Source organism: Lissotriton vulgaris, chromosome 12 (genome assembly GCF_964263255.1).
Source record: "Lissotriton vulgaris chromosome 12, aLisVul1.2, whole genome shotgun sequence".
Taxonomy (NCBI): Eukaryota; Metazoa; Chordata; class Amphibia; order Caudata; family Salamandridae; genus Lissotriton; species Lissotriton vulgaris.
In genome coordinates this window covers 627,676,160-627,699,331 of record NC_141700.1, presented here as the reverse complement: position 1 = coordinate 627,699,331, position 23,172 = coordinate 627,676,160, and the positions used below count along the sequence as shown (strand labels likewise).

Here is a 23,172-nt window from a genome sequence, read left to right as displayed (position 1 = left end):
ATGACTTTAAAAAAAATTAGCACATTATAGCACATAGAAACCTATATCCCCTTTTGGTACATCTGGTCACGCTAGACCTGCTCAAAGTCAAAGTTTCAGGCCGACCACGATGAAGCCCTGCGGGGCTACTCCTTGCGCTTGGTCTCGGTCAAAGTTTTTTCCTTCTGACTTAGAAACTTTTCTGGAGCTTTTCTTCACGGCGTCCGTCAAAGCTCTCAGCCAGCCCTGATTCAGTGAGGGTTCGCGGGCTTGCCTTGCAACGAGCTCTCGGTCAAACTTATGGGAGTCCAACCTCCGGAGCTTTCCAGCGGTACGAGCTAGGAATGCAGGTTGGCTACAGTTGATGGTGGGTGGCTTGGCTGTCATGGTTGGCCCCGGTCACCTTTTCTAAGTTCGGAATTAGAAATGTTTGCAGAGCTTTTTCTTGCAGGGTCCCTCGATGCTTTTCACTAGGCCGGATTCGGTGAGGGTTCGCCAGCTTGGGTTTCCGCCTACGCCCGATCAAACTCTGGAAGTCGGCCCCTGGAGCTTTTCAGCTGGAGGAACCTGGATGGCCGGCCAACTCATGGTTGATGGTTGTCGGCTTGGCTGGCCAGAGTGAGTCGGTCCACTTATGGAGCTTTATACCAAAGTTGCTCCAAACTTCTCCAAACCTCTGGAACTTCTTCCTGAAGTTTTCCAAAGGGTCTCAAAGTGTCCAAAACTTACTCCAAAGGTCTGGAATCTCCAAGATGGTCCTTCAAATAGACTTCAGTTCCCACAATCCACTGGGACAAAACCCTTTCAAATTCACTGGTAGTTCTCCAGGCTTGGTATTCTTGGTGGTGGCGGTCCAGGTGAGCTCTGTTAACCTTTAGCTTGCAGGGAGTCCACTCTTTAGTCCTTTTGAAGCAAGGTAGTCCATAGGACTGTAATTCCAAATTGTGCGACAGGCACAACCTTCCAGGGCCTGATTGGTGCAAATCAAACTCCTCAGCAGGGACCCTTCTTCTCCCAAGTTTTAAGCAGCATCTTCTGAGAGGCTCTGTCCCTCTCAGATACTTTTTCCAAGTTCTCTGGGTCAGAAGGAGGTCACGCCTGTCCAATGAGGTACAGGGCTACCCTCCAGGGTATGACCACATCCTCTTAAGTGTGGCATTATTTTCCCAAAGAGAGCACAATTTCTCCCAAATTAATCATGGCTGATTTTCCCGCAGAGGGAGCAGAACTAACTAAACAAGCCTACAGGATGGCTTCATCTACCTAGGTCCACTCCCCTTACACTTGGGAATTCCTCCTTAATCCCCTCATTCGGCTGTGGGGCGGGGGTGGAGATGTAAATGAAAGTGATTTCTCCAGCTTGTCTCCTCTATCCCTTGAAGAGCATCATGTACCACCGCTCCCCGTGGCTCTGGCATTCCTATACCCAGCAACCTCTACTCCCAGACAGGCCTCCTAACTCCAGGGGCCATTTATCGTCTATTCAAACAGCCAGTCTAATCCACTTACCGCTGACCAATCAAGGCAGAGTACTAGAGGGCTGAATTGTGGCTTGCAGACAAGAAGATATTATAACTTCTTGTCTGTACATTTTAGAATAAATTCAACAATACCACATTGTTGCATTTATCATCAACATTCTTGCGAGTCCTTTAATCTTAGTTGTATGGCTTTCCTTTCTCCAATTATTAATTAATACCCTCTTGCAATGTTAACCTATGGGCTGGGGATCTGCAATGGAAAAATGAACTAGCCAATTTCTCCAGTACCAGGGCCTATATAAGGATCCTCTTTATACCTACAAGACCCCAACCCCTGGAATACATAGGAAAGACTTTAGGGGTTCTGATAATATCACAATATTGCAGATCGTCACTTCACAGTGGTCCTAGCACAAAAGCCGATTTTGGGAAGCACTTTACTACAATGTAGGAAGTGAAATGTACAATTTCACTAAACCCAGGGCATATAACACTTATTTTATAAGGGTCCTCCTTGTAGATACCTGACCTCTCACCCCTGGGACACCTAGGGGAACCCCTGGGGATACCTAATATGCCCCAACATTGTAGTTTATCAATTTGTAAGTGCCCCAAACCCAAAAGTCAAGATTGGGCACAATTTGCATTTTAAAAGCAGTCCTCCAACACGGGCCTGCTTAGAAACTGACCTCAGGCTTCAGCAGTGCATACATGCAAGTGCAGGAAGGGCTGCTGGCCTCTAAACCGCTATGCCCTAATAAATACTAGGGACTTAACTGTAGTTTCAACCCCCATGCCCTATAATGTACTAGGGCCGTATTGGAGAGGTCATGTCAGTCATGGAGGTACCCAAACCAATAGTGCACCGAGTGTATGTAGGTGTTTTTACTGTATTTGTAAGTGTCTCTTTCAACATAGCACTGGCCCTGGGCCTGGTTAGGCTGAGCCCAGCGTCAGTCAGAGTCAGGTACCACCAGTACCAGTCAGCAAATGTTGGGGAGTGACCAGGGCACAGATTGCTTTGCAACACTAGAGAAGCACAAACCCAGAATTTAAAACATAACACCATGGTTGGGGGTTCTCTTTAATAATCAGAATTGATTTCCATCCTAATGAACCCTTTTTCCAACCTTAGGGTAATGAGAGACTGGGTAAAAATCATAACGTTCTAATCTATACCTTGCAGTTTTCATGCAGCTCTTTGATGACGGTTAATAGCTCACTGTTCAATGTTAGGATTTTAACTTATAAACTGCAAATAGCAAAAGAATCTCTCAGGCAAAAGCAGTAACTCACTGACCTATTTACATTATATGCATTCTGTGATCTGCGTGGTACACGTTCTTTGCAGCAGGCATATTAACACATTGTGGCTACCTTAACATGAGTCAAAACTTCCAGTAGTAAGACCTCTGATCTCTCTCAATAAAGATCATTAATCACCGAAGTTATCTTCACATTTTTATTGTTCCCTGAAAATTGCTGGAGACCAGGAATGCAGCAGCAGGTACTTTTCAAACCATAATGCACTTACAAACATGACGCCCTCACCCCAAGTCAGCGACCTTTTTTGGTTGGTGCATGAAGATGCAAGATTCATATACATGTTTTTTAACATTTGGTCTGATTACCATGTGAATGTAAATAATAATAAAGCATACATGCAAACTGTGACTACATGCCTGCTTTTCTCAATATTTCACTTCAAAACTATGCAACTGTATTTGTTTTACGGGCAGTGATTTGCATAGGGTCACTGGAAAGTCCACAAGGTTGTCCCTGTCCCCCCCCCAGAATTTTAGTGTCTCCTACGCCCCTGTGCAGTAAGACGTTATTGTCCATGTCTCCACGTACCCTTGCTGTGTCAACGAAAGCTCCAACAGCGACAGAGCCGTTGGCAGCTGAACAAGCAGCAATAGGCTGTCTGCATGTTCCAGCAGCGGTGTGGTCAGTACAACTGTGTGTCTCCTACTCCTGCCAAGCTGATATGCTCAAACATAACAACCTGAGGCTGTGGCGTTGCGTGGGCTGCCGGCACCCTGGGCGGACTGTTGGCACTTCCTGAATCCCTTCCACCAGTACAGTATTGAGACACTTACCCCGACGCGCATCTCGATTTTAAGAAACATTTTTACATTTTGTGCCCCTGAGAATTTTGCGCTTGGGGCAACCGCCGCTGTGGCCCCGCCCACGCTACGCCACTGACCTAACGGCATGCAGTGGTTGTTCTGTGGTGCATGTTGCAGTATTAAATGATGGCCCATTTGCTGTAGTGTGCCCCCTACTTCTCGTTCAATGTAATTGCGCTATATATTGTTTTTAGACTGTCAAGATTCTGTCTGATGCATAGCCCCTCCATCCAAGTGGAGGATGATAGCGAGGGGGGCTGTGCCAGTCTAGCTAGTGTGCAAGCATGTTGCTGTTTGGAGTATACCTGAGTATGTGCTCTTTGGCGCATGCGCAGTATAGTGGTCCTGACTAGTGTTGAACCAGCTGAGTCAGTGAAGTTTTACATATGCTCTGCGTGTGAGTGTCACTTTTTAGGTCTCGCCTGTCGATGCGCATGCGCATCGAGTTTGCGAGTCTATGGTGGCTTATCCACTCTTTATCCAACTTGCAAGGAATCGTGGCGATTCCTTGCAGTGCACGAGAAATTTAAGCTCAATGCGCATGCGCATTGAGCTTAAATGCGCGTGCACATGCCCCCAGCCACGGCCGCTAGGCCGTGCCTCCCCTACTCTCCTCCTCCTACTCTCCTCCCCTCGCCGTCTGTTCCCGCACTCCTCCCACACCCCCGCTCCGCCCCCTCCCCTCCCCTGCCCGCCGTGTCGCATTTCTCCTCCCCCCTCCCCACAGCAATGCCCTCCGCCGGCCGTACTTTCACTTTGACGGCCGCAGGCCGTCTCTCGTGTTTCTCCTCCCCCCTCCCAGTGTACTTTTTTTTTTCTTAAACTTGTTTTCTTTTACAATTATAAAACACAGTCTTTAATTTTCAAAGCGCAACATGCCGAACTTTCACTTAAACAATTGTGGCTGCGTGCCTTTTCTGTATCCGCGGCTCTATGTGTTCACTTTTAAAAAACATCAGGTCTTTATTAAAAGTTCCACTTTCACTTTAGGCATGCCTTTATTTTTCATAATTGGTGCCCCTTGCAGAGCTGATCACTGCTCGTTAACACGCCTTTACTTCTGCACGATGTCTTGCAACTCCTCCCTTGTTAACTGCTTCCCATTCCGAGCAGCTGCTCTTCGCTCCCTCTCCTCGGCCACAACTGCCTCCTCCCTATGCTTCTCCTGTGCCATTGGAGCTTCAAAAGGATGGGACGAGAAAGCTGGTAATTATTTTTTTATCAAGTTTAAAGGCACATTCCTGTCACAATGACAACATGCCATACTTCCGTTTCAAAGGTGGAGCGTGTAGCAGGCCAATGTCCGCAACGTAAATTTATCGAAGCGTCTTGAACAATCAGCGCCCTATTGACTCATAATTAAATGCACCCTATACAGAAAGCGCAGCTGAAACGAGTACTAGTAAAACATTTAATTAGCACATGTAAATCAGCTGCACCCTTACGAGGCTCTGCCATGCTACTGGATTGGACTAATGAACCAAATAACAGTAATTTGTAATAAAAGGCCAGACTCGAGACCTGGAATCCAGATAACAATCCCTCCCCTTCTCTCTCTTCCCTCCGCATTTCTCCTCCCCCCTCCCCTTATCTGCCTTCCCTCCGTCTGTTCCCTCTCCCCGCTCCGCCACCTCCCCTCCCCGCCGTGTCGCATTTCTCCTCCCCCCTCCCCTTCTCTCTCTTCCCTCCTTTCCCCCACCCTACAGCCATTAACACGGTTTCGTCTTTTTAGTAATTACAATCCTTGCATACTGCAAAAACTGTCCAGCCCACTCTAAACATCTCGCAGGCCTCCTGAGGTGTTAGGAATTCCCCCAACCCACCTCCTCTCCAGGTAGACGTCTTTCAGTATCATGTATCCCCTTCCCTCCACCACCAGCCGATCACCAACATGCCCTCCACGATGTGTTGCACGCCATGAAAGTGCTTGCTTTTACCAGCTGTCTCCCTTGTGTACTTCTCTCCAGTTGCTCTGTCATCCATGTGCTTCTCCCGGCCCCTTTCCATGTTGCGCTCTCCCTCGTGCACTTCCCTGGTTCTATCTCGTCTGTGTCATTCTCCCAACTCGCTCTATGTTGTTTTCTCACCTATTGCTTCTGTTCTCCACCCGCACCACCCCTTCGCGCCCATTGGCATCGCCAGTGCTTGTTTAATAAGGGATAGCAGGAGTTTGAGCGCAATGTCGCAGGAAACTGACTTGCAGGAGGACATCTACAGGAAGCCATGAAAGACAACATTCCTTGTAGCAGGACGTTTTCTCAGGTAGACCTCCGGTATGTGAGCATGGGTGTATGTATACCTGCCTTAAGTAGGGTTTAGAATCTTTGCGTTTGTCTGCTTTACGTTTGCGATTAATTGACTTTCTTTTTAAAATGTATAAAGGCTTAATTAGACTTATTTCCTTTGTCTCTTCCTTTTTTTAAATTTTATTTAAATGTGTAGTTCTTAGATTTCATAGACCAGACCAGTGTGTGCAGGTTCCTTGCTGTAGGCCAAGTACACCCGCCGCCCCTCCCACACAAGCGCCTTCAAATTAATTCGGGGTGAAAACCCATCAGACGACACACTGGCGAACCGTTTCGCATTCAGCCTTGCAGACATGTCGGATATTGTTCGGCGCCTAAATGAGTGTTGCCATGGACTCGGCCGTGCAGCTTATTAATCCAGACGGTGCCCTTTCACTCCGGGGCCCAGCTGACGTCAGCCCGATGTCACCCTCACTCACCCTCAACCCCTCACCCTCAACCCCTCACCCTCACTCACCCTCACTCACCCTCACCCTCCCTCACCCTCAACCCCTCACCCTCAACCCCTCACCCTCACTCACCCTCAACCCCTCACCCTCACTCACTCACCCTCAACCCCTCACCCACCCACCCTCAACCCCTCACCCTCACTCACTCACCCTCACTCACCCTCAACCCCTCCCCCTCAACCCCTCACTCACCCTCAACCCCTCACCCTCAAACCCTCACTCACCCTCAACCCCTCACCCTCAAACCCTCACTCACCCTCACTCTCACTCATCCTCACTCACCCTCAACCCCTCACCCTCACTCACCCTCACTCACCCTCAACCCCTCACCCTCACTCACTCACCCTCAACCCCTCACCCTCAACCCCTCACTCACCCTCACTCGCACTCACCCTCACTCAGCCTCAACTACTCCCCCTCACCCTCACTCACCCAAAACCCCTCACCCTCACTCACCCTCACCCTCACTCACCCTCAACACCTCACTCACCCTCACTCACCCTCACCCTCACTCACCCTCAACACCTCACCCTCAACCTCACTCACCCTCACTCTCACTCACCCTCACTCACCCTCACTCACCCTCACTCTCACTCACCCTCAACCCCTCACCCTCAACCCCTCACCCTCACTCACCCTCACTCACCCTCACCCACCCTCACCCTCACACAGTGCAATAGTTCTCAGACCATTTCAGTTAGAGCTTTTAGAAATGTTTATGGCTTTTTTTTATTTGTAATACTTTAGCATTGGCTACAGGAAACAAAAATGCTAAACATTTACAAGAAAAACCCATAAACAATTCTAAAAGCACTAACTCTAATGGTGCGAGACCTATTGCATTTCCAATGCTTGTTTTGCACATGCACCCTGTGCAAGCTGGGGAGATTTTCAGATTGATGCACCCGACCTGTGTCGCTCAGGGAGAGTAGTAGATAGAAACTGCTGCACAGGCTCGAGTCAGAAGATCAGTGTCTGAAAGCACAGATTAGTCCAGGCGTATGGGACCTTGGTCGAACTGGGGATTCATGACCCCAGTAAACACAATCATGCACATGTGTAGATCAGTGATCCCCATAGACTTTTTAAGGCATGAGCAAAGTGGACAATTGCCTATGGCCCCCATCCTCCAAGGGCCCCCTGGGAAAGTAAGCTTTATCTGTTTCACCTGTTTATTTCCATATCTCAACCACACTCTTCTCTGCCTACCTCTACCTCTGAGTCTGTTTCTCTTTGCCCAGTAGCATCCTATGGATTTTTGGGCGCCCTGGAAAGACATTTTTCAACTTTTTGTGTGAAGCCTCTTTGTGAAAGTTTGGATCATGCGAGCTTCAATTGTTAGAAAAAAGGTAATAAAATGAAAAGTTGTTACGTAAAGGAGACCCAAAAATGTGTCTTGCACAGGGCCATGGAAATCCTTAAGACATAGCTGGTGATCCCCAGTGGAGGATGGGGCAACCCTCCCTCCATCAGTCACTAGGTAAAGGTTTTAAAAATTAAATGAATGGACCGCTTGGGTCACTGATGCCCCCAATGAACAAATGCCCACATGCATCAAACTCCCGTTTTGGAATTCCAAATTTGCGATTTTTACCGAATCGCAAATAAGGAATCGCAAAACGGGATGCATTATTGAAAGTGCATAATATTTGCGAATCGGTAAAAATCGCAATTTTTACCGAATCGCAAACATTATGCGAATTCCAATTTGCGATTTCGCAATTCCCATTGATTCCTATGGGCCAAAAGGCCCATAGGAATCAATGGTAATTGCGAATTCGCAAATTGGAATTCGCAAAATGTTGATGCATTCCATGGGTGCAGGGGGGGGTCCAAAGGATCCCCCCCTGCACCCCTGAAATGTATTTTAAAATGGATGTTTCACACACACATGTCCTAAGGACATGTGTGTCTGTAACATGACAGTGTTTAAAATGCTAATTTGAGCATTTTAAACATTTTTCGCAAATTACCACGAGGTTCAACCTCGTGGTAATTTGCACTTGCAATCTTCAAGATCGCAATTTTTTAAAGAATGATGCATTGCATTTAAGGAATCGCAAAATTGTGATTCCTTAAATGCAATCGCATTTCAGAAAATCGCAAAATTAGCGATTTTCAACAAAAACCAATGATGCATCTCAAAAAGCATTTCTGGAATCGCAAACGGCCGATTTTAAGGAATCGCACCGTTTGCGACTCCAAAAATGCTTGATGCATGTGGGCAAAAGTCTTTGGACAGCCTGATTGGGAACAATGGGCCTTTAAAGCCTACAAGTAGAGAAAGAGCACTAAGCTTTAGAAGGATTGCTGCAATGTTGTTCTAATAGTAACATTCATGGATTGTTAAATTCATACAGGTCTGGGCCTCATGGAAAACCACAGGGGGATTCATTAAAGCCCCCAATCTCTTTCCCTCCTTGCTCCTGTGACTTCCCCCCTCTGCTCTGCTCCTTTATTCATGTACTTCTTTACTTTCTTTTCTTTCGTCCTGGACCCCATTTTGCTGCTGCTCTCAGCCGCTTATTTCTCCTGACCCTGGCCCACCATCTTGTTTGTTCCCTCGGCCTTTATCCTTCTCCTTCGTTTCCCCCTTGACGATCCTCAAATGTTTCTGATTTGCCTTTTTCCATTCCCCAATCCCCAGTATCCCTCCCACCCTCCCTACTCCCACCCAATTCTACTATTTGTATATATATATATATATATATGTATGACTCTAATCACTAGTATATGCTGTAGACCATTGTACTCTCTACCATTCCTATGTGACGCTTAGAATCTATCCATTTGTATCGCTTCCTTGAGTGACCCTCTTCCATGTGTGACTTTACAATTTGTACATTTGCAATTTTTTCTGTTTGTATCTTTTATGTAACACACGTAATCCTAAGTCCTTATGTATTGAAACTGGGTTTTATGTAAAGCGCTCTGACACCTCTGGGTAAAGTTTGGCTGTATAAAATCGCATTAAATAAATGAAATAAAGAAATAAATAGCATGATACACACACACTCCTGGAAGCATTCGTGCACCCTTCACATACTAGCAGTTGACCACTTTCGAAGTCCTCTTACATCCCTCATAGAGCATGATTCACAGACTCCTGGAAGCATTTGTACACCCCTCACACACTAGCCGTTGCACACTATCAGAGTACTCTCACATTTCTCACAGAGCATGAATCACACACTCTCTGAAGCATTTGTACACCCCACACATACTAGCAGTTGCACACTATCGAAGCACTCTCTCATCCCTCATAGAGCATGAATCACACTCTCAAAATCATTTGTACCCCCTCACATACTCGTAGTTGCACACTTTTGAAGTACTCTCACATCCCTCAGATCATGAATCCCCACTCTACGAAGCATTTGTACACCCCTCACATACTAGCAGTTGAAGGGAAACATCCTTTACAACGCAACTTTTACCACGCAGTGCCTTTAAAGACGCAACTTTTACAACGCAAACCATTACAACGCATTGCGCTGGGGGGCACTCTAGGATAAGGAATAGGTTTAATGTACTATCCAACACCTTCCCTACTATCCACGGGGACTGGAGTTGGAATAGTAAATTAAACTATTCACTATCCAGCACCCCAAAGCACTATGCGTTGTAAAGGCATGCGTTGTAAAAACCGCGTTGTAAAGGCATGCGTGGTAAAAGCATGCGTTGTAACGTCATACATCCGCAGTTGAACACTATTGAAGTACTCTCACATCCATGAATCACACACTTCAGGAAGCATTCGTACACCCCTCACATGCTAGCAATTGAACACTATTAAAGTACTCACATCCCTCACAGAGCATGAATCACACACTCACGGAAGCATTCGTAAACCCTCACATATTAGTGGTTGCACACTATCGAAATACTCTCACATCCCTCACAGAGCATAAATCACACATTCCCGGAAACATCACTACACCCCTCAAATACTAGCAGTTGCACACTATCGAAGTACTCACATCCCTCATAGAGCATGAATCACACACTCCTGGAAGCATTCGTACACACATCAAATACCATCAGTTGCACACTATTGAAGTACTCTCACATCTCTCACAGAGCATGAATCACACACTCCCAGAAGGACTCGTACACCCCTCACACACTAGCCATTGCACACTATCGAAGATTTCTCACATCCCTCACAGAGCATGAATCACACACTCTCGGAAGCATTTGTACACCCCTCACACTAGTAGCTTCAAACTACTGAAAGCACTCTTTGGAGTGGTGCTCACACACCACCAGAAACACTATTACACCCCTCACAAACTAGTATTCACATACTACAGATAGCCGTCACCCCTCACAATGAACAGCCTCACACTTTCAACACCACTATCACATTGTATCCTGCTATATATGGAAGTCTACAAACACAAGGAGATGATGAACGGAGCGCTAAAACCTTTCAGACACTCACCCACAGTCACAGATCTGGGTTGAATCCATCATCGTTCTTTATCTCAGTTCGCCACCTCAGTTCCGACCGAGCTATATGCAAATCAGTCTTGACCTGTGCCTCATGGGAACAGTCCAGCCTGAACTGCCAAGCCAGGTCTTCCCTGAACCCAAAACAAGCATCCTGGGACTGGCTTCGGGGTAACACCCCTCATCAGGCAGGCTAGCTTCAATCCAATGGCAAAGTGAGCTAGGGACCCACGTCTGGGCACACCCTGCCAACTTAGGGTGAACAACGCAAACACAAGGAGATAATGGATGGAACACCGAAACTTTTCAGACACTCATCCTCAGTCACAGATCTGGGTTGATTCCATCATTGATCTTTAGCTCACTTAGCCACCTCAGTTCAGATCCAGCTATCTGCAAATCAGTCTTGACCCTGTGCCTCATGGGATCAGTCCAGCCCGAACTGCCAAGCCAGGTCTTCCCTGAACCGGAATCAAGCATCCAGAGACCGGTTTTGGGGTAACATCCCTCATCAGCCAGGCTAGCTTGAATCCAGTGGCAAAGTGAGCAAGGGACCCACGTCTGGGCATACACTGCAAACTTAGGGAGAACAAAGCAAACACTAGAAGATGATGGACGGAGCGCTGAAACTTTTCAAACACTGACCCCCAGTCACAGATCTGGGTTTAATCCATCCTCATTCTTTACTCTCTTCGCCACCTCAGTTCAGACCCAGCTATATGCAGATCAGTCTTGACCCTGTGCCTCATGACACAGTCCAGCCCAAACTGCCAAGCCAGGTCTTCCTTGAACCGGAAACAAGCATCCTGGGACCGGGTTCGGGGTAACACCACTCATCAGCCAAGCTAGCTTTAATCCAGTGGCAAAGTGAGCAAGGGACCCACGTCTGGGCATACACTGCAAACTTAGGGCGAACAAAGCATGGAAATCTCACACCTCTCACGTACTATAGTCACATATTACTGACAGCACTCACACCATGCCGAGACTCATAGGTACACACAAACAAAATAACTCTTGGGCTTCGCAGACCAGCAGCCACGCACGACTGACAGCACTCTCACAGACTAGCAGTCTCACACTGCTGAAAACACTCTCACATCTCGCAAACAACAGCAAAGCCCTCCAGGTCTGACAAATAAATGAAATCGCCTCTTCGCTGATTGGCAAGTTGGGTGTGTGGTGTTGTGGACTGGCGAATGTGAGAATGAGTCCGTGGATGTACGAGTAGATGCATGAGTGGCAGAATGAGTGATGAGTGAACTACTGCAAGGATGGGCGAATTAGTTCTGCATTGAATGAAGCACTGTGACCCATTCAGTTAAAAAACATACCTGTTGGCATTGCCAATGCTTATTTTTTAAATGCCTTCTCCCTGAAGTTTGGTATGCACTCTACATTGCTATTCCAAAGATAAAGATCGAATTTAATTGCGTTTGCATTTGAGAGTTCAATTTGTTTCTATATCATTCCTATTTTTTATCGGCGGCAGAAGCATCTGAAATGTGACACGTCTTTACAAGATCTTTTCATGTTGTATCCGTGTTTCTTTTTGTCGTTTAATACAGACAGATTCCAATTATAAATATATCGTGATATGCCCACCGGCAGTTTCAGTATTTTGTACGGGGTTTCATGCATCTGGAGAGGTGCTTAGGGAATTAAGGGGAAGTTGTGCACATGCATCATGTCTGCTGCACGATCATCAGTTGAATAAGCCTCGTCCATCCGTATCATCATTTTCATACGCTCACAGTTGAAATACCACACAACCCGTGAGAAGGGGGAATCTGATATCTTAAGAAAGCTTTCGTTGCATAACAACACCATTGCACCATCTATTGTTTCGTGTTCGCTGCTGGGTGTTCCCCTACCCCCCCCCCCCCCCCCATCCCCCCCCCCTGTGCTGGAAATTGCCATTTTAGTGGCACCATGACGAGCTCAGCTCGTCATCAGCACACGACACCCGTGGGTGATGACGCTCGTCATCAGCATCGAAAGGGTTAACCTACACAACTGTTTGCTTCCTGGTGAGTGTGCTATATACAACCCAAAGTACGTACAGCCACAGATCATAATATAGCGGTATTTACGCAAGCCCTTTTGCAATTTGTTCCTGTAGTAATCCCTCTGAGGTTAGAATCTTGTACATATCGGTGAGGTTTTTGTCCTACAAAAGAACACAATGCTTCACCTACCTGCAAGAGGATGAAGAAAAGCCCCAAGTGGCAGACAAACATTTTTCTTGACAAAGTTGCTTCTTTCTCCCTTGAGTGAAGCTGCGTGGCACTGGATACCGAGGCTGCAACTGCCCTTCCTCCTCTTGGTTTTTGGGGAATGAACTGCCTCTGGGATCTGTTTCTTAAAACCCTTCTGAGCACAGCTGCACTGATTTCGTGCGTGGGGGGAGTCTGCCCCTCTAGCTACGCTTCGGTAGTTCAAGGAACAGCTCTCATTGGCCCATGGCCCAGGAATGCTTTTCTCGTGAATGTGAAAATGTTGGAACATCATTTGTAAGTGTCAAGAGACTCGGTTTTTGCAAGTTAGTGAAGGCATCTGTTTTAGGTCTGTCTGAAGAAAGCCTGAGCTCTCTGTGGGCCGAGACCGAATGTGATGGTCTAGGTACTTTTACAATCTCTGTGCCTAGGGCCATTTTTCACGCACTCTTAATCGTGGTATTTATCACGGACGACACTGTTTTGTGCTTGCACTGTTATATTTGCACTTTACATGTCCAATTTTTAAACTGATTCTGTGCCCTTGTTTTCTTGTTTTAATGTCTTGCTTTAACTTACCTCTTTTATAAAAGGTTTTAGTTGTTTTTTATCCTTATCAAATTGGAAATGAAGATGCACTATTGGTCTATTTTTAAACATTCATGTATGTAATCTGATTTTAGGTACATATGTTTTATTTAATGTGCTTTTATAGTCTACAATTGCCGAATAAAGAACACTTGACTTGACAATCCCTGTTTATTTTGTAAACAGCCTAGGTCTGGGTGAAGAGTTTCTTCTCACTGAGTCCTAAGATGTGAGGAGATAACTAAAATAGTTGTCATTTATGCATGTTAACTATAAACACTTATTCAGAAGATAACTTACTGACCTGAGTGTTGTTCTCCGTGGACAGTAGAAGCAAAGGGATTTGCCTCCTTACACTTAAATGCAGAAATATTATTGGTACAGATAACACAGTTACTTGTGGTCCTGTCTGCGGAGCGGATGCTTCTTATTTTCAAATGGTTTATGAGCCATCTTCTTTACATACACACAGGATCACCACTAAACTCCCTTTGCTTATACTGTATTCTTGGCCCTCCTTCCACTGCTCTGACCAAGCCCAACCCCTAATATGTGCAAAGAGTCTGTATGCAGGCACAGTGACAGCAGCAGTTTATTTATTTATTTATTAATGCAATTTGATATAGCGCAGACTTTACCCGAAGGTGTCAGAGCGCTTCACAATAGGAACAGAACTGATACATGAGAACATTACAAGTGAACAAATTACAAAAGCAAACGTTACATTACATGAGGCAAAAGTGATAATTGTGAGCAGCAGTGCCGCAATCACCAAATATACAGACGCAGTGCACAGCATCAGTACTACATGCTCAGTGGACAGAACCGGTGTAACAGCACCATGGCAAAATCAGGCACCCAAAGGTTTAGGGATATTTAAGAAGGCCTGGCAGTGCCCAAGAAGAATGCCTTCAAGGAGGAGACAGACTCCACAACAGGGATAACGTGCCTTCTCCGTATTCCTTCTTTTTTTGTTCTTTTAGTAGTTAAAGTGTAAATGATTTCCCAAATTTGAAGGTAATTTTTCAAGCATCTAATGTTAGGCAATACTTGTACATCTAGTTACGCCAGTTAAGCAGAGTGACAACTGCAGTATTGCCTGCACACATTTATTGAGATAGTTAATAGCACCAATGATACCTGCACAAAGTCAAGATAAACAAAATTATAGCGGTTGTACTACCTACACTAGGTATAAAGAGGAAGCATGAGGGTGGTAGAGATATCCGTGGGTGGCCTGCGTGCTTTTTACGGCAGACACAAGTACTAACTGAGCTTGCATCCTGCACCTGTTAATCCAACAAAATCCTCTGCTGCACATGCCCCAATACTCTTCCACCAGGCGTTGGAGGTGTATCCTGGTGACCGGCGTCTGAACTCTAGAACCGGACAGCCCCCTGACATCCCACTGGTCTGGTCACATGGCAACGACCGGGCTTCTCTTGCTCCCTTTCTGTTAGCAGTGGACAGCCTTCCAGGGACTGACTTGCACAGTGGTCGGATCCTGGCGACCTATCCACTGCTCCCTTGGACCAGCGTGGGCCCACCGCAACTTTATCTACTCCAACCACTAATCACTGCTTCTTGCAGCACCTGCCAGCGCAGAGGCTGCCTTACATAGTTGTCTCTGGTGCCAGCCGCCATTGCACACCCCACGGCCCTCCTTGCAATACCAGGGCCCCCTAGCTCCCCAACTGAATGGGTGAGAGACACCCCTTGCTGGGGAGGGGTGGATCAGTGGTGCAGGGGGTGGGAGGTTCTCCCCTTCCACCTCCCTCCCAGCGCTGCTCCCCGGGATTAAATCTCAGCGGCCTCCCAGCGCTGCTCTCCGGGATTAAATCTCAGCGGCCCATTGCTGCCAGCCCCACTCCTGGCCAGCCAAGACAGCCTTCCCTGTTACCCAGACATTGCCCTTCCCCTCCCCTCAGTGGTGTGCATCAAGGTTGACAGCGACGCCCGGGCTGGAAGCCCTTACCTGCTCCCACTTGAGGTGCCCAGCCTTCCCACCACAGCCAGTTGTCTGCCTAGGCCAAGGTGCCAGTGGTGGGTGCCTCTGTCACACTATCCCATGCCACAGCCAACAACTCTCCAGGATTCACCAGGGCCGTCTACCCTTTCTTGCTTCCTTATGAGACTGCACTGCAACACACGGCATCAACATCATGTCCCCAGAATTTTGGAATTTATCTTTGCTTCTGCGTTTAGCTGCGATATCGGTCTATATGATTCACATTTTTTCGGCGGCTTCCCGTCTTATGTATTACAACTATATTCGTTAAGCGTTAGTCATCAGGCAGTTTTACTTTGTTAACATTTTCTTGATACATAGACATGTGCGGGGCAATTGTCAACGCATTTAATTGATATAGTTCGATTGGCAGGCCATTAGGGCCCATCGCCTTGCTGGAACGGAATGCTCCTATTGCCTGTACTATTTCGCTCTCTGTCAGATCCAAGTCTAGATTTTCCCTGTCCTCCACCCCGAGGGAAGAAAGACCTATAGAGGCTAGTAGCCCCTGCTCATCAGCACGAGAGACTAGTTGTGATGAAGTATATGGATGTTCATAATATGCCGCAAAGGCGTCCGCTATTTCCTGTCTATCCCTTAGTAGTGCGCCAGTGTCCAGGTTGATCTCAACCACCCATCTGAAGGCCATTTCTTTCTTTTCTAACAATGTCAGTAATTTGCCCGCTTTATCACCAACCTCATAAATTCGATGTTGGGATGCACAATTCTGTGCTTTAGCTGTCTCTTCAGCAATGACTCTGTATGTTCTCTGCTTAATTTGAAAACTGTGAAGTATATCTCGAGACACTGACTTTTGTAACTCCGTTTCTAACTTCCGGATTTCTGTTTCTATTTCTAACAATTGTTTCTGTCTTTCCTTCTTATGACTGGCTATTAATGAGGCTCTATGGCCCCTGATAACTGCCTTGTAGGCCTCCCATAATATTTGAGCTGAATCAACCAACTCTTTATTTTCTTCAAAGTAATTTTGTGTTGCTTTCATTACACCTGTTCTAACGGATGGCACTTGTAGGTACCAGGGGTTGATCGCCATTTGGTTACTCCTATGTCCTGTTCCCCCCCCTGTAGGTCACACTCAGTGGAGAATAATGGGATATGCCCCTAGGGAGGTGGCCCACTTAGCTGAACAGCGGGAGTTGTCCCCCCACACCAAAAATATAATCTATATGGGATAAACTGCCATGGCCCCTGATTGAAAGGTATATTGACAGGTCTGGGGGTTGCGCACACGCCACACGTCAACAAGTCCCATGGCCGATAGGAGCTCGACCAAGGCCTTTCCAGTGGCATAGTATTGTCTGGCTCTCCAGCGGTCCATCTCTCCATTAATGGCAGTGTTACAATCACCTCCAACTAATAGTTTCCCCTGTGACAGGCTAACAATATGTGAACCTAGGTTGGCAAGGTAGCTGTGTGCAGTCTTGGGGGAATATTTAGACATATGAAATGTAGGAGTCTACCCTCCCAGTGTCTCAACAACATCACAGAGCATCACTGTGAATCACATGTTATTTTTTGTATCGTAAATGGGAATGATTTGCGGAATAGGATACCCACTCACATTGAACCCCTGGTCTAGCCTGAGTGAGCCACTAATTTATAGCCCCATCTATTGGGCGCACTGTAGGAATCTCCCTGTATATGTGTTTCCCGTAGTAGCACTACGTCAAGCCCTTGACGTTTCAGATATTGCAAAACCACTCCTCTTTTAATTTTATCTCCTAGGACATTGACGTTCAGTGATAGGATTTTAAAGTTATTAGCGGGTTTATCTCTGACCATGGAAGTGCGTGTCTGCCCAGGTCATTCGAAGGCAAGTTACATGGGAGACCCTGTTAAAGGGTCGTTTCACTTTTACCCTTAAGGCTCTTCTGCCATCCTCTTGCTGTGCTGCTGTCAATTCCTGGAGACCAGTATCTTGCGCTGCTACCATAACCTGCCAGTTCGTAAATCTAGAAATATTACTAGTCCCAACTATCAAACTTGTTCCTCCCACCTCCCTTCCTGCCTCCCTGCATTGTGGACTTAGAACTGCCCACCCCGCAACTTTGCAGAGTGCCTAAGTTCAAGTTCAAGTTCAGGAATTTGTATAGCGCACTACTCACCCAGAGGGTCTCAAGGCGCTTGGGGGAGGGGGTGCATTATTTATCGAATAGCCAGGTTTTAAGTTCCTTCCTGAAGGAAATGTGATTCTGGGTAAGGCGGAGGTGAGTGGGGAGAGGGAGGTGAGTGGGGAGAGAATTCCAGGTTTTGGCCGCCAAGTAGGAGAAGGATCTTCCTCCCATGGTGGATCTATGGATGCGCGGAACTGCGGCGAGGGCTTGATTGGAGGATCTTAGTTGGCGGGTCGGTGTGTAGAAGGAGAATCGTGTGTTGAGGCATTCGGGTCCTAGTTTGTAGAGGGCCTTGTGTGCGTGGGTGAGGAGACGGAACGTTATTCTCTTGTTGACGGGAAGCCAGTGGAGGTCTTTTAGGTGACCGGTAATGTGAGCTTGGCGCGGGATGTCCAATTAAGCATGGGCGAATTTTGCAAATCTGGCGTTCGCGAATTTGCGTATTTACGAACTCACAATCCGCAAAATCCGCAAATTCTCGCGAATTTGCGAAAAAAAAATTGTGTTCGGATGGGTTTCTGCCAGTTCGCGAGGGTTTGGTACCAGTTCGCAATTGCGAACTTACTTGTCGGCTCGCAACGGTCGCGACTATGTTGTTTCTACGTCTGGTTCATCATCACAGGTTCCCAGCACCCTCTGTTTCACCACTGCCGCCCTCTGTTTCACCCATGCCACCCTCTGTTACATCAATGCCACCCTCTGGTTCATCATCACTGTAGATTATGGGGGGGGAAAGCAAGCACACCTGCCCTGCTTCTACTGACATGAATTAATTTGGGGTTAGTTTATTAATGTGTCACTGTTTTAAAATTCCAGGTCTGGCACCTGCTTCCTTATCAGTAATTTGCTTTCTGTTGCAGTGCTATTTTTTTTTCCAGGACCTTTGTGGCCTACTTGTAGCTATTCTATGAGCCTGCTGTGAGGGTCAGAGCAGGGTCATACAATTGTTGCAACTAGCAACTGAACTCTGGAGGGGCCCCAGTCAGGAAGCACTACAGGGAATGGTTACTAATGATGAGTTTGAACTCTTGCACCTGCTGAGTGCTTTCAGTTTTGCAAAACTCGTTTTTCTGCAATTTCGCGGGATTCGCGGGGCGCGAACTTGCGCGAGATCGGATTCGGAAGCCGCGAATTCGTGCGAATATGCGATTCGTTTTTTTGAGGCTTGTTAGTTCGCAAGGTTTTGTGCGTTTTAGCGAGCCGCTTGTAGCGCAAGGCGCGAAGTTACCCTCGCGGTCATTCAAGGGCGCGGCCATCTTGTTTGCATGACGTATTTCCGTTTCCGGGCGCGAAGTGTAATCTCGCAAAGTGTGCGGCTCGCTAGTACAATTTCGCGGGTGTTCGCGAGGAAAATCTCGCGCGAACTTACCCGCGCGGTCGTGAACGGGCGCGGCCATCTTGTTTCTCATTCATTGCTATGGTTCTGGGCATGCTTTTGGTATCCTCTCTGTATCTCTGCCATCCTTTGCTTGTTTGAAGTTTTTTTTAATCTATTTTACTTATTATCTATCTCTCTATTTTTCTTGCTCTATATTTTTGTGTTTTCTGCTACTTTTGGTTAATTTTAAACTACTTTTTTCAACTCATTACTTTTCTTCTCTTCCCTATTCTATTTTCTTTATTATTTAGCTTCCTTTCTGCCCAGACCATGGTGAAGGGAGCCGGGAAGCATCCAGAGAAGGGGAAGGGTCCCGCACCCCGTGCCCGGCTCCCGTGCGGGCGTTTGAGGGGGGAGAAGGTTGTACCCCGGGAGATCATCAGCCCGGAGGAGGTGGGCGCACTAATTTTTTATGTTCAGCGCCGCCTCCCCAGGACCATCATGGCAGGCGGCAGGATCGGTAGCGGGTACGGGATCCGGGAGCGCCGGAAGCGGTGGGAGAAGGTGTGCCGGACCATGTACCAACACTCTCGGGTCCGGCGCACCTACAACCAGGCCACCCACCGCTGGACGGATGTCCTGGACCGTGAACGCGATCTGCTCGACCTGCTTGGCCTTGAGATACCCGGGCTTGGTGAGTAGTAGTAGCTATTTCTTTACTATTCTGTTTTCTCCTGCTCTGTGTGTTATATTATATTGCAAATTTTTGTTTTTTACCAAGAGCAATAATGCTGCTCATTACATTGTAGGTAAATTATATTTCAAAATCTTCTGTGCATTTCAGGTGCACTGCTCTCCTTCTCAGTAGTGTTGCTACTATGCCTATTTGTTTTCGATTTTGTGTTCATTTCATTGGCCTGTGAAATTATGTATGAGTGTAGTTTAAAGAACTGCGTAATGCTAGACACTAAGGTTCAGATTTTTAATTACCGGCGCATCCCTGCAAAGTAGCAGGGATGCGCCAGTAAGTGTGCGCCACGCCACCATCACCCATGGTGCGCCGTATTTACAATGCGGCGCACCATGGGCCCAAAACGTCACCAAAGCGTTATGCATCTGTGCCGTAAAGGCGGCACATTGCTGGAGTTGCGTCGCAACGATGGCGCAGCTCCATCAATGCTCTGGGGTGCCCTATCTCCCCATTACTGAGTGAAGCCGTACGTCTGCTTCAAGCAGGCGCAGGGTTTGAGTCATGCATCATTGTCGTTAAAGTGAGTGATTGAAATCTTGTAGATTTCCCTCAACAACTTTTAGGATGCGTTCCTGCGCAGGAACGCCCTCCCTTGCGCCGGAACGCCCCCTGATGGCGCAGGGCTTTACAACGTGATGCATCTCCCATATGCGTCACGTTGTTAATATACGCCGCACCATTGCGCCTCTTCTGTTCTGCCGCTGCGTCACAAAAGTCACGCAACAATGGAGCAAAAGAGCCGCAAGGGGCTTCTAAATCAGCCCCTACAGACTCAAGTCCAGTCCTTCCTTTGTACACATGGCGATAAGAAGAAATAGTGGTGGTGGATTGATAGTTTGAGTATTTTAATGACTGGTTAATGTAGTAGGAAACTTTAGTGTTGTCGCTGATCTGCAATCACGATGGACTTTGTCTGTCACTTCGCGTGCTGCGGACTGCTGCCTGCCAATCCTCGGCAAACCTTTTTATTACTTTGTTTAGTGAGTTACATAAGAAGTTTCCAATTCGACGGTCCGCAAATCAAGCAATACTAATAACGTAGTAGACCACATGAGATCGGTCAATATATCCAGTGGAATAGTTGTCTATTTGCTATTTCGCCAAAATATTTTGTTATTGTTCTTTTGAAATGTTTGATTTGGTTGACAAATATCATCCATGTTTTCTGGTCTTTCTTTCTTTCATGTTGTACATCTGCTCCCCCCAGGGGCAAGAGGACACAGGAGGAGGAGGAGGGTGCTGTTCAGGATGCAGGCCAGGATCGGGCAGGCGAGGGCTCCTTTGCTGGCTCCAGTAAGTTTTAATTTTAATATAGAGTACTTATTTTTTCCTAGCGTTCCTCATTCGATTTTTTCTAAATCGTCTTTGATCTTCTTGTAGACTGGATATAAATTCTTATCCTGCCTCGACTATGACTCCCTGTGGTATTACTAGATTATTCTTATTAGTCTGTCTGTGTAGCTAACTAAGATTGCACATTTGGCAATTCCATTGGACTCCCATTCTAGTCAGCAATAGCTCTATGCACTGAGTGCAGTCCTCTGGGATTGTCCATAATGTCTTTTCAAGTCTTCTAAATGTTTATGCTTTGACAATTGCCAACAATAAAAAGGTGAATGACCACCAAGAAAGAATAAGATACTACTTTACTTTTGGTTTGGATAGTAGGACAATTCATTCTACTACTGTTGCAGGGACAAATCTGCACAAACAGAACTATGGACACTAAATAATGCATTGCTTAGCTTATCAATTATAATAGGTGCTGTTAGACTTTCCACATACCTCAGTGATAACAGACTTTGTAGTTGAACCCCCAATCTCCTTACTGACTAGATAGTGTGGCAGAGTCATTTAGCTCCCAAAGTCACCGATGATTGATCCCCAATGATGTCAGAGGCACGGACTCATGCTTGCAAAAATTCCAAAACCTTTAGCTCATCCACTCTAGTCTGGAGGACCAAAAACCACAGAGCCTATTTAAGTTTAAAAGCTTTATTAAAAGTAAACACATTTATTAAAATCAAGTTTGTCATAAAAGTAAACGTTTAACTGAAAATGGAAAAGTGCTTAGTGCTGACGATTAATTGGACACATTTCTTGTGGTCGAGCCGAGCTCTCACCTGGTTTGAACTTGATCCTGCTCGTGTTCTTAGAAGTCAAGCTTCTGTCTGTTAGGAGAAAATGTGGTGCGTGTTAAAAATAAAAAGCAAGCATTCATCAGTTGTGCCAAAAAGGTGCAGCAAGACAACAGCCTTCCCTGGAAAAGGGACATTTTTACTTTAGAGTAGACAGTCACAAATTATTACATTGTATTCTGTTTTTTTCACATTTCTTTCTTCCTCCTAGACCAAATATTATATAGTAGTGAGTGGTGTATTCTAACATTCTTAAATGTACTTTGTAGGTGGAACATCTGGAGGCGGGGCCAGCGCGGAGGTGCTGGTATTGGACGAGGGGAACAACTCTGGGGAGGAGGCGGTGCAAGTGCCGGACAATCCTGTGAGGGATAACACGGTGGTGGCGGGCAGAGGTAAGCTATATATTCCTTACTTATTGAGATTGAAGACTGCAGAGTGTGCTTTCTGCACGGGTGTATTATAAATCAACCAGGTAGTAGCCTCCTCTAAATGTACTTCGACTTAGCTGTGAAGTTTTTGGTGAGAAGAATCCCAATCAGATCTGAGATGAACTTGATGGATGGGATGAACGAAAAGCGAAAGAAGGGTGTAAGTAAGTGTGGAAGGACGAGAAATGTAATGATGACTGGCAAAGAAGAATGATATGTGTTTGCTTGGTCCCCGAGGTGGCTGGGAAGGAAAGAATATGGTATGGTGCATGGCTGGGTGAATGATGAAGCAAGGATGGGTGGAAGGAAAACAGCCTGGGTGGGTGAAACAGAAACTGTATGTGTGCATATACTTTGAATGGATGGATGCCTGGATCATGGTACTATCTGACTCTTAGATAGCATATGTGTATATAGAGAGAGTAGACGGTCACTGGATGAACTAAGTGTTACTTTGAAGAGCATGTAACACCGCACCCGCACGTCCGTTCCCGTGTAGGAAAGGCAAGGAAAAGATGTTGTAATTTTGTCCAAATACTACCATGAATAGTAGCAGTAGTTTGTATTGCAACTGCAAGCACAGCATATATCCGTTTATTACGGTGGACACTCCCTACCTCTCTTAATAACTTTAGTTTAGTAGTAGTACGTCATTCATGTGTGGGTGTATCACTGTTCACTCAATATTAAGCAAAGCACCTAAAGTCATCCCATATGTCATCAAATACATCCCATGTGAAGTGATAGATAATCAGATTATTTAGCTTCTTCATTTTCCTTTTCTAGTACTC

General features: G+C 46.4%; 1 protein-coding gene across 3 annotated transcripts in view; it reads right to left on the bottom strand.

The window, feature by feature from the left end:
* Positions 1–13,178, bottom strand: part of LOC147677881 (blastomere cadherin-like) — a 352,327-nt gene extending 339,149 nt beyond the window's left edge. Inside the window, exon 1 of one of the 3 annotated variants that reach the window (XR_015302467.1) lies at positions 12,995–13,153. Coding sequence is in view for 2 of the 3 variants with exons in the window: in XM_086945778.1 (XP_086801904.1) it covers positions 12,995–13,036 (42 nt within the window). In the remaining variant the exon portion in view is untranslated. Of the gene's footprint in view, positions 1–12,994 lie in introns of all 3 variants that reach the window. The other 2 variants (XM_086945778.1, XM_086945777.1) reach the window with 2 other exon arrangements.
* Between the last annotated feature and the right edge of the window lie 9,994 nt (positions 13,179–23,172).